Source organism: Stegostoma tigrinum, chromosome 18 (genome assembly GCF_030684315.1).
Source record: "Stegostoma tigrinum isolate sSteTig4 chromosome 18, sSteTig4.hap1, whole genome shotgun sequence".
Taxonomy (NCBI): domain Eukaryota; kingdom Metazoa; phylum Chordata; class Chondrichthyes; order Orectolobiformes; family Stegostomatidae; genus Stegostoma; species Stegostoma tigrinum.
Genome location: NC_081371.1, coordinates 20030718 through 20043595, shown reverse-complemented (window position 1 = coordinate 20043595; position 12878 = coordinate 20030718). Strand labels below are relative to the sequence as shown.

At 39.0% G+C, this 12878-nt stretch overlaps 1 protein-coding gene across 1 annotated transcript in view; it reads left to right on the top strand.

The window, feature by feature from the left end:
* The window catches only part of LOC125460766 (RIB43A-like with coiled-coils protein 2), a 55842-nt gene that overhangs the window by 40371 nt on the left and 2593 nt on the right, over positions 1 to 12878 (top strand). The window contains exons 5-6 of the mRNA XM_048548650.2: positions 5576 to 5803; positions 11488 to 11654. Of these exons, the coding sequence (XP_048404607.1) occupies positions 5576 to 5803; positions 11488 to 11654 (395 nt within the window). The remainder of the gene's footprint in view (positions 1 to 5575; positions 5804 to 11487; positions 11655 to 12878) is intronic.

Here is a 12878-nt window from a genome sequence, read left to right as displayed (position 1 = left end):
CTAAGGAATGGTGGCAATGAAGATAGAAAAAGGGTGGGGGGGAGTGATGGTGATGACAGACCCCTGCCTGACCCTTGTCTTGACCTCGAAGAATTCTGTCATGTCACTATCAATGGGAACCGTAACTGACATCTTGTTGTGGAGGAGAGGGAAGAGATAACCAGGAGGAGAGATAGGGTAATTTGAATTTTAAACAGGACCATTTTACATGGTGAATGTAAATCTCTAAAAGAGGGAAAAGAAATGAACTGAACTTAAGTAGACAATTAGGTGAACTGGTCTAACATGACTAAGCAGCATGTAAGACCTCAGCAAGGGGACAGTGCCGAATAAAGTTTATCTGGAGGTGCTCCCAAAACCCCTTCATTCTTCTCTTGTTGGCAATTTTAATTTTAGCTAAATAATATTGTTAAATGTGGCACAGGTGATACATTGTTGACAATGCCTTACTTATCTATTCCTGGCCACCACAAACCACACATCAGGCAACTATGCATAGTGTTCCTCCCGAAGTGTTGATTTCCAAGATAAACCATGGGTAAATTCTGTTGCATACACTCTGACGCCACAACCTACCCATCCCTTCTTCAGATTCCATGCACCTTTTCATTCGTCTTATCTCCTTTCGCAATATTTCATTTTGGTCCCAGATGTCCCATCATGTACATTCTGCTGTATACAGTCTCCAGTGGAGATTACATCCTCACATCTTCTCTAGGTGGTCATTTAATTGTGGATGACCCCAAAAACATATCTACTGTAAGTATATCTATTCATAGTACTTTCCTTGACTAGGTCTTCAGTGACAGCTGTCAGCTCCACCACTTGTAGAAAGTTGTCTTCCCTGAAGCTTTCCTCAGCCATCATGGTACCTAGCTTTCTACCACAGTCCAGCCTTTCTAGGGTCTCTGTGCATCTGCTCCCATAATCCATGTACAAAAAGAATGGGGTCTGCATTTTTGAGAACGCTTCTCAATGATTCAGCTAGGATTTTCTGATATATAATTTTCTTGTATTTATGTGCTACCCTATATCCACAATGCCTTCTGCCGTGTTGGGTTCCATATCTATAAACATACGTACTGACATCCTTCTGGCAGTATTACTATCTCCTGTATAACTTTACAGCTGTCCAAGACTGAATTTTAATCTGTCTGTGTTTGACTGTTCCAGTAGAACACATCTTGTAAAACATAGAATTAGACAACACCATAATGGGCACTTTGGCCACCACATCTGTGCTGATCATGCTCCCATTCTAAACTAATTCTGAAGTAACTAAAGCCTCAGAAGCCACAGGGGCAAGTATCCTCTCACCAGGTCACCCTTTATTTATATGTGTTCACTAGTTGACACTGGTCTGGCTTTCTCAGCCAGCTCGCAGAGTGAGCAGAACCCATAAGATCGTAAGACATAGGAACAGACATTAGGCCATTCAGCGCACCGAGTCTGCTGTGCCATTCAATCATGGCTGATAAGTTCCTCAACCCCATTCTCCCCCTTTCTCCCCATAACTCTTAATCTCCTTGATAATCAAGAACTTATCTATCTCAGTCTTACATGTACTCAATGGCCTGGCCTCCATAGCCTTCTGTGGCAGTGAATTCCACAGATTCACCACTCTCTGGCTGAAGGAGTATCTCCATTCTAAAAGGTCTTCCCTTTACTCTAAGGCTGTGTGTCCTTGGGTCCTAGACTCTCCTACCAATGGAAGCATCTTCCCAACATCCACTTTGTCCAAGCCATTCAGCATTTTGAAAGTTTCAATTAGATCCCCACTCATCCTTCTAAACTCCAATGAGTATAGTCCCAGAGTCCTCAAACGTTCCTCATATGTTAAGCTTTCCAATCCTGGGACCATTCTTGTGAACCTCCTCTGAACCTGCTCCAGGGCCAGTACATCCTTCCTGAGATATGGGGCCCAAAACTGCACGCAATACTCAAAATGTGGCCTGACCAGAGCCTTATAAAGCCTTAATAGTACATCCCTGTTTTTATATTCAAGTCCTCTCAAAATAAATGCTAACATTGTATCCCCTTGATAATCAACCTTAATAACCTCTGACACTTCTGCTTAGATCTGTCTGCCAGGGATCTCTGATTGGACCAGATTAACAGCCCCAATCATGGAACTCATATTCTGTGAGGTCCACCTGGCTGACCTGTTTACAATCACTACAAATCCTGTCTGCCTCTACATGGTCCATATCCTTCTATTCTCTGACAGTTCATGTGTCTGACTAAATGCCCCTTAAACAATGCAGTTATGTCTGCCCGTACCACCTCCTGCAACAGCACGTTCCAGGCATCTATCATTATCGAAAATTGCAGGGACCACTCTGATATATTTTATTGGTGTCATGGAAAGTATAAGGAGGTCATCTACATATTGTACCAAAGTGTTGTCCTTTTAAGTTAGGTCTAGGTGTTATAAGACCAAACCCATGACGCAGTGAAGTATTGATGATCACTTTTGAAGCTTGTAGAACACATTTCAAAACGTACTATAGATTTTCAACTGTGAATTTAAACTTCTCTTGAGACTCCTGTTTCTATTAATTAACCAGAATCCATTAGTTATTTCCACAGTGGTGAATATTCAATATTCTGACTTAAGGTCATTAAATATTGTCACGGCTACAATTGGTTATTCCCTATAGGTAAACATCTTTAATTGGTATAATTGATTGTTAATACACCCATTACTTTTTCTTAACCTGCCACATGGGCGATTTAGTGTTTAATTTGCTTGGTTTGACCACATCCTTTCTCAACTGTTTTACAATTATTAGCTTTATTGGAATTTTCCTAATTGAGTTCTGGCCCTGTACTTATTCGAATGAGGTCAGGACATCATAGAATATGAGTTCCCTGATTGGAGCTGTTAATCTGGTCCAATCAAGGAGCCTAGGTTGACAGATATAAACACAGTGTTAGAAGTTCTGTTCACTCTGAGAGCTGGCTCTGAAGAAGCTGGATCAATGTCAAGGACTTTCCATATACAAATAAAGGGTGACTTGTTAACAGGATACTAGCCACTGCAGTTAGCTCAGGCCCCTTTTTATGCTTCTTGATTTCATATTCATCAGCCCATAATCTGTTTATCTTTTGCCCATACATTGGAAATCTGTTCATGGATCAGTACCAGGTCTGGGCTCTCTGCAATGTATTTCTGTGATACTGTTAACAGTTATGCCTACCATCCAAGGTATTGCTGACTCCCCAGGGTATCTGCAAATTCAGCTACTCTTTCAGTTCAGCCAAATTATCTATCCTCCTTTGGATGTATTAATATAGCCAGTTCTCAGAGAATGCAGCTATGGAGCAACTTCTGGGGTCTTAAAACAGGTTGCTGATAAAATGATAGCTACATTGGGAGTGTAGATTTGAAAATACAAACAGATCAGCCATGTTTATATTGAATGGTGGAGCAGGCTTGAGGGCCAAATGCTGAACTTATTTTCCTATTTTGTATATTCATCTATCAATTCCCAATGACATAAAATGGGAACATAAAATCTCATATTTTCAATAGAATGACTTTGCTTTGCTATGGTGAAAGGGGTTTCTCATTTACAGTTGCTGCAAATATATGGCATCACGTGGTGGAGGGAATTTAATTCAGTTGCTTGTGGATACAGAGGCACCCATGCTCATTATTATGGTTACCTTACAGTGAGCATTCCCTTTTTATGCCTTATATCTATTTCAGTGGTCCACTGCAGCATCTCATTGTAATTTGCAATGACCAGCAATCCTATTTAAGATCTTTTGAAGACCAGAACTGAATCTCTCCTTCAACATACTTAGGAGCATAATTGCAGGAAATTTTACCATTGTTCAGGGCTTTTGCTACTACAGCAGACCAGTTAAGAGTATGAATCTCCCAATGTTCTTTGTGCCTCTTCCTTGAACTGTCAAATTTCTGTTTATTTCTTTATCTTTATTCCAAAAATCAATATTTGTGTGAAGCTATTCAGGTGAGGACAATACTCCCATCAGCATCTGTTTCTCAGTTAGGGTAAGGAGGGCATATTGCATTATTGTCTGGGTATTACATAGTACCACAGTAAAGTGATCTTTTATTATGTGGACCATCATCTATCCTCTTGCTTTGGCAAAAGTGACAATGACGGAGTCACAACTTCAAAGTCAGATGGGATCTCCTGATTATTAAATTGTCTGCTATACTCAGCAGCTTCCAGGCAACATCTGGGGATGTAAGACACAGTTCTAGTGCCTGTGTTGTGCTCACTTCATTTTGTCACATTTTATGCAGTCTTTTTATGTATTTATAAGTGTTAAGTAGCTGCTAATTACTTTAATGACGCCCTTTTCTTTTTCTGAGTCTCCAACCATCCTTTTTATTTAGCCAGGTTGTCTTCCAGATCCCATCCTTTCTTTCTTATTTTCCTTATTATTTTCTTAGATGTATTTGCGGTAAGTCTGTTTATACCATTCTGACCCCCACTTTTGGTCGCGTGGCATGATTATGGAGTGTTTTGCCTCTGCCCTGCTGTCCGATGGCTCATGCCTACCCATCTTCTGGTACAAATCTATCTGATCTGTCACTTGGGAATGATTCTGACCTATTTACATACTTTGGTAGTGCGTGGCTAATTGTGCAGTTCCTGCATTCTCACCTTCAAGTAACTCTCGGGTTCAGGACTCCACCAATGTTATCATACAATCACTGATGGTAAGATAATGATACACACACGTGTGGTGCATTGGAACAGTTAGTTCCTCAGATAACAAAGTGTAGAGCTGGATGAACACAGCAGGCCAAGCAGCATCAGAGGAGCAGGAAAGCTGACATTTCAGGCCTGGACCCTTCTTCAGAAAATGAAATGAATCAAGTAGCAGTTTATTTGTTGGTAGAAGTATACATTTTGGGGAGGTCATGTTCAGCTTGTTCCAAAAACTTCTCAGTATTACAGCACTTTTCTTGTACATTCAAACCATTCTTTGACATTTCACCATTAACCATAATTACATTATCTGCTCTTATTTATACTTGCATTTTTGCACCAACAGGTCTGTGTAAAAACAAACCACACCTAACCCTTGTTGTTCAATAATTCTACTCCCTCATATCAAAATGCCCTGTCCCCTACCTCCCCTGATCGTCTCAAATTTCCATTTCTCTAAGTGCTTAATTTATCAAGAACATTTATTTATCATAAGTAGTAATATCCTAATATATATAACCTTACACTTGTCATTGTCAACAGAAATATTCCCTTTAACTCACCACTTTTGCTCTTGGTGCTGCATCTGGTAATCCATACATTGCTTAGTAATTTAGTCCTAAACTTTTTCTGCAATTTCAGCAAGACTAGACAAAATATATAATCCACATATATACTATATACATCTATGTAGCTTTGCACATTATACCTTTTCATAAGGGCAAACTAATTTGACATCTTCCATTTCAAATTGAGAAAAGTTAAAAAGTACTTCCATTAGGTGCAATAGGTCAACAAATCAAATAATATTTTTCAGTTTGATTCTATTATGTTTCACAAAAAGGCCATAAATTGGAAGTTTCTTTTATCTTTATGTGGTTTAGGCAACTGAATCTGCTACAAAACATAAACTTGAAAAACTCCAAGAGCAAGAAGACAGTGCAATTGACATTCAAAACCAGATGCACAGTGATTTCTTAACAGAAAACCCTAAACAAGCATTTAGTGCTTTTGGACCAAATCGTGTCATTGTACATCGCTGGAAAGGGATGACACCAGACCAGATCGATGCTGTTGCTCGCAAATGGAAGCAACAGGTCCAGGAGAAAAAGGTATTAGTATCAGTGGTCTTTAATTTTGCACATTTCCCTGCCACTTGCCATATTTATATTTTGTGTCATTCTAGTGACATTGGAATTGTTGACTGCCTTTAGCATTCTTCTTGCATGATACATGGTGAGTGATAATGGCCATTGGTCATGAAACAAATTCTGTCTCACGTCTCTAAAAGCATACTTTACAGAAATTATAGGATGGTGGTCAAGAATGGGGAGTCTAATTTTTCTCTATTTGCCTTAATCGTAGCGTAGGCCATTAAGAGCAATCCTCGTGTTTACAATTATTCCTTATTTTTATAGCCACATTAGAGCAGATTAGGGACTAATGTCTGCTTTGAGTGCATGGCTTAGTGATCCACCAAGTAGTGTTTGTCCACTGACCTGTTAGAACCTCTGCGATTTAAAATAGACTGAGAACATATTGTCATGATTTAACAGAGTTAATGTTTTGGGTCTGGTGGCCCTTCCTCAGAACCCGACCCAGACCCGAAACGTTAACTCTGTTTTTTTTCTTCACAGATGCTGCCAGACCCGCTGAGGTTTTCCAGCAACTTTGTTTTTGTTCCTGATTTACAGCATCTGTGTTTGTTTGATTTTTTTTGTCACGATTTAAGTTCACACCAGACACTGGTCATGGTGAACACGAAAGTGTTTTTCAAAAACAAGCTTTGACTCCCTGTAATACAAAATATGACAATACACATAATAGACATTTGATGTTACAGAATTGAGTATGCATGAAGCTTTTCATTCTGCACTCATCAGGATAATTTTTAATTAATCCAAATACCAATTCAATGGGAAAGTCAACCCTCTTCAACATAATGTATATTTTTTCAGCAGTACGCTTTATTTTAGAAATTGGTGAAAAACAGCCCAAATTCCGTTCATATATATTCTGAGAATAATATGTAACATCATAATACAAACCTGATCTTTCCAGAACTGATTTTTTAAAAATGCATCACTAATGTGTGGATCTATTTTAAGAATATCTGCTATCAGCAGGAGCCTCACTCTATTCACCAGTTTGGGAAATTACAATGACCTTCTAAAAAAAACTCAAAACTCTAATTTAGAAGAGTTAGGAATAGTATAAATACCACTAATTACCACACAGTAAAACTAAATTGCTTTGTAAACACCCACTTACAAACACATGGACAAACAAATGGGGAAAATAGATTATTGGTGGAGGTAGAAAACTGGAAAGACAGTTCAGTGGTCTTTGCTTCCTGGTTCCAATGGTGAGATGATCCTTCTTTGGCAATCAGGCCCTTGCTGTTCAGTTTTCTTTCTCTGGAAGCTTCCACTGGTTTGTAAGAGGTACGGAGAGACTGATTCACTTGGAAAATGTCTGATTTTTCGAATCAAAAGTCGCAGCCCACATCAATTGCTGCAAGAACGGTATCAGTTTTCTTCAAGTTTAAATTTAGTTTTTTTTACTGCAGAGAACAGGCAGCTTCTGTTAGGGGAAAATAACTGCACACACATCTGTATCTTTTGGTCTCTCTGCGTCTCTGTAATGTGTTTCCAATTTAACCTGCTCAGTTGGCTGAGAACCAATCAGTTTCACTTGTAAATAGGTTCCTGGCTGTTGATCATCTGCATATTGCAGGAACCAATAGCCACAATAACAGAGTTCACAATAGGTATCAAATTCTTTGCTATGAAATTATTCAATTCTCCTGATAAATCCATGTTAGTTTAAAAATTTCCATATAATTGCAGTCCACAGTTTTTAAAGACAAAAAAGGACACCGTCCTCATAACAGCAACATCTGTGATTTAGTTCCTGTACCTTTTTCTATACCATCCTGCATGTATAATTGTATGTGTGCCTGTTATAAAACAACCTCCCTGCATGCTGCACTCCTATCTCATATAAAAGTGTGTGAAACAAACACATCTTCTGGCTTTTAACTTCATCAGTGTTGTTGCAGATCCCACAAACACAAAGAGTAGGTGAATAATGTCCCTCTATGTTTGAACGTGAGGAAATAAATGAAACCTCAATCTGTTTATGGACAGGTAGTCAGAATAGAGAGATAGATTTGTTTTAAAATTTTCAGTCTGTTCATGACATAATTTAGTTATGTTGATTATCAGTTGGAAGTATTGAATAAAATGCCTCCTGAGCCAATACTTGGACTGTTTTTCCTAATTTCCATATATAAAACCTATATTCAGAAAATCAATACAAAGTGGTAAAAATATGCAGGTGATAATGAACTAGATGAGTCAGCCGAATTGACCATATTACGACAGGATTTATAAAATCTGTTGGATAAATATGAACATTTTCAGTTGAAATTTCATTTAATTGCCACACCTAGGCAGAAATACACAATACGTTGAATTGGCAGCATCTGTGGAGAGAGATATATGCTACCAGACCTGTTGAGTTTCTCCAATATTTTCTGTTTGTTTCTGATTTTTTTGGTTTGCCATATTTTCCCAATTGGCTTGCCATTATCCATGCCATAGGATTGTAGAATCCCTATAGTGTGGAAGCAGGTCATTTGGCCCATCATGTCCATACTGACTCTCCAAAAAGAATCCCACCCAGACTCACCCCTCCTCCCCTATCCCTGTAATCCCACATCTCCCATGGCTAGTCCACCTACCCTGCACACCCCAGACACTGTGGGCAATTTGGCATGGCCAATCCACTTAACCTGCACATCTTTTGACTGTGGGAGGAAACCGAAGCATCTGGAGATTATGCAAACTACTCATAGACAATCACTCCAGGATGGAATCAAACTCAGGTCCCTGGTTCTTTGAGACGGCAATGTTAACCACTGAGCCACCATGCGGCCCTCTCATTCAGGACTGGAACAATTCCACTCATGGAAACTGGCTTCCAGGTATCTGAACAGTTTGAGGATGTAAATGATCAGAGCAGAAGCTATTGGACCTCTGGGAGGAAAGAAGCTGTGCTCTAACTGCAGTAAACAACATCTGAAACCTGAGATAACTAGTTTACTTCCGGGGTTCTGATTGGCAGAAGTGTCATCTGAGAAAACCCAGTGTAAAGGGACCACTGAACTGTCTTCCTGATTTCTGCCACAAACCATAAACACATTTTTTAATTTTGTGTCTGTCCATATTTATCTCTGTGTACATGTGTCTGTGTAGAGGGGATATTTTATAAGTCAAGTTAGCATTTTAACTAATAGAATTATTTGTCAACAGTTTATAACTATTGATAAATGATTACAATCAATTTATTGTTAGTAAAGAGTAAATCGAAGTACAGAAACCTGCTCCATGCTTTCTGCCCACCTGGGTCTAAAAAAAGAGGTAAATTGTGAAATTCTGCGTACTTCTCAAAATCTTTACCTTTTGTAATGATTCTGGGAATTGTGGAGGTTGATTTCCAGCACTCTATCCCATGGAAGCACAGCAGTTACTAATTGCATAGACTTCTTGCCTCTTTAGCAAAATTCTTATCTTGCTGTTAAAACCTTGGGTGGAAATTTGGACAAGTTTTTCAACATTCATTTCATTCTTTCAATCTTGCCATATTTCCACAACTGACTCACCATATTGTTCAGGTTGCCTCTAAGTTTATTCTCATTTTTCCATTCTTAGCAAATGTCTGTGGAATCCCCTTTTACACTTATTAATGTAGTTTAACAGTTTATTGACTCTGTTGCTGTTTCCGAAGATGGTGCCGGATTACAATGTGTCCTTGATGTTTTTTTTTCTTTGAATGGGTTGGATTTTTATTTGTTACCCTTGAGCAATCACACTTACCAACCTCAAGAAAAATAATACAACATAACATCAAGCACACATGCAAACACCAGTGTAATGTTTGAAAAGGAGAGAGAGTCTAATTCATTTGGGAGTCTATGCAGTTTATATGTCCCATGACACAGTCACTTAATTACTGCTTTGTATTCTAGGCAGTAGCAAAATCTGCAGATAACTTTGCATTCTCGTGATTAGTTGTTTTTCCAGTTTGCTTTTTCTTTGGGCACTTCTTAATGTAAGGATGAAGATTTGAGACTGAGAGACAGTCCTTGCTGTTTCCAATTCATGTGTCTTTTTCTCTTCTTTTTAAGCTACTGAAATACTGTTACATTGTTTATTTCCACATCTGGCTACTTTGGTTTCTTATAAACTGGATAAGCCACAGGCAACCTTTCATGTCCAAAATATACTCCTTGTCAGGTGCATGAAACTGAAATAGGAGATGCCAGTTTTGTTGACTGGCTTTTCATAGAATCGCTACAGTATGGAAACAGGTCCTTCAGCCCAACAAGTCCACACTGACCTTCATACCCAGACCCCTATAATCTACACATCCCTGAACACTGCAAGCAATTTAGTATAGCCAATCCACCTAGCCTGCACATCTTTGGACTGTGGGAGGAAACCTACACAGACAGAGGGAAAATGTGCAAACTCCACTCAGACAATTGCCCGAGGGTGGAATCGAGCCTGGGTCCCTGGTGCTCTGAGGCAGCAGTGCTAACCATTGAGCCACTACACCACCTAATACCTTTTACACCTTTAGATAAAATGGTAAGTTCAGTTCAAACAGCTTGTTTTGCTCTACATTGGAGTCCTAAATTTGCTTCAACCAGATATCCTTTTAAAACTGTTTTAGTCCTTGAAAGGTTTCCAGTATTAAGTCAGATGAATTTAAAATTAACAGTCCATATGCTATCATGCAGCACCTATTGAATCATTAAGAATTTGACTAAGTTGCCAGTTTATTTGCTGCAAATATGGAAAAGAACTGAAGAAGTTCTTGCAGAAAGTTGACATCACAGTATACTGGATACTGTAGACCTGAATAGTTAAGGCGTTGTTATGCCTCCAGAATTGTCTTGATTGCCCCAGTGATTCTGTGAATGTGTGAACATTTTTTCTGCATTGAACTTGGGGATGTTTTTGTCTTTTTTCTTCCCCCAAGAGATTGCATGGCTGCTATGTAGTGGAAAGACTTTGCAGCATGTTGTCCAGTTGCAATGTGCCTGAATGGGACAATTATTGCAATTGCTTCATTGTTCTTTTTCATATCACATAACATCCTGACTTGGAACTATATACCATCTCTTCAATATTCCTAGGATGAAAGCCTGATACTCCCTTCCTAACACTATTTGTACTACACTCCATAGACTGTAGTGGTTCAAGAAGATGGCTTACCACCGCCTTTTCAAGGACAATTAGTAATGGTAATAAATGCTCACCTAGCCAGCAACACTTCTGTTAAATACTTGTGTTAAATTCTTCTGAGGCTTTTAAATCTTCAGCACCCGCAGAGATCAAACTCTATATTAATGATGACAAGTTCTGTTCTAACTGCAGTTGAAATAATAGAAAATCATCTATCAAGAAGTTTAGAATTATAATGATGAGAATCTATTTAAAAAAAACAATTTAGGTATGTGTTTATGCATTCAAAATACTCATCTTATATCCATTTTTTTCATTTTGTACCTGCCATTCAGGGCTGTCTATCTTAGCGCATTAAACTCCTTGTTATCAAATACAAAATACAACATGCAGACCAATTGAGGGAGTTCCAATGACATCCCTTCATTTTGATCAGCCCTGTTGATGATCCATGTCAGAAGATGTGATGATGTTCAAAGAATTGTTTTAAGTATGACAATGAAATACTGTAATGAAAAAATTTCTGTCTTGTTTATATAAAGAGACTAGAGGAGGAAGAGCGTCAGCGTAACGCCGAATGGCAAAGGCTGCGGAGCAATGATGCTCGGGCAGCTGTGCTTCTTGAACGACAGCAGCAGCGAATAAACCGGCAACTTCGAAAAGAAATGGACTGTCAGAACATGCTGCTGTGCAGTGATCATAAAGCACGGTAAGAAGTTTAAATCTGCTGTGACATTTTTGATGTTTAATTTTCCTTTGACATTTATAGTGAAATGAATAGGGCAATAATCCAATTAACTACCTAAACCAGTGGGTGGCAATTGTCTAATAATATTGCCTCTGGACTTAGTAATCTGCAGACTTGGTTTTGTTCAGGGTGCCCGGAGTTGAATTTCAATATGGCAGAATTAAAAGTCTAATAATGTCCATTAAATGGAAACTCAAACCAAGACAGAAATTGCTAGAACAACTCAGTAGGTCTGGCAGCATCTGTGCAGAAAAATCAGAGATAATGTTTCGGGTCCAGTGACCTTTCTTCAGAATAGTTCAGAGAAATGTCACTGGATTCTAAACATTAACTCTGCTTTTTATCCACAGATGCTGGCAGATCTGCTGAGATTCCAGAACAATTTCTGTTTTCGTTTCAAATTTCCAGCATCCACAGTTCTTTGTTTTAGCATAACACCCACCTGGTTCCCTAATCTCAATTCGGGAAGGAAACTGCCATCCTTATCTGGTCCAGTATGCACGTAGCTCCAGACCAATAGCAATGTAGTTGACTTTAAACTGCCCTCTGGAATGACCTAGAAAGTCATTCAGTTATATCAATCACTAAGAAGTCTCAAAAGAAAGAACAAAACTGGATGGAGCACTTGACATTGACAAATGCAATGGAAATGACTGCAACAAACGCAGTTGTGTACACCCTGCAAAGTCCTACTTATAAACACGTGGGTGTGGGTGTCAAAATATCCAATGTCTCAAACAACAGTCTTCATAGTCATATGCCTGAAATCCTACCATATAGAAAATGTCCCAAATAATAGCATTACCATCCCTGTGTCTGTTCTGAGCCACTGTCAATATTGATCCAAGCAGAGGTGGCAGAATAGTGTTATGCAGTCAAGAGTGAATTAACTAGGAGTCCTCAACATTGACTTCAAACTACATGAAGTCTTATGGCACCATGTCAATCCATCAAATGTTTATTACCACACACTGACCCTCCATGTTGAACACTACTTGAATGGGCACTGAGGGTAGCATGGATGGGTGACGTCAGTGTCCACAAGTGAGAGTGGCTCAGTAGCACCACTACTGACAGCGCCAGCCAAAGTCTAAACAGCGTAGACGCTGGACTGAATCTGCTGGAAGGGTGAGGGAACCAACAAAAAGGAAAAATACACAAGACCTTATCTCACCAGTCTGGCTG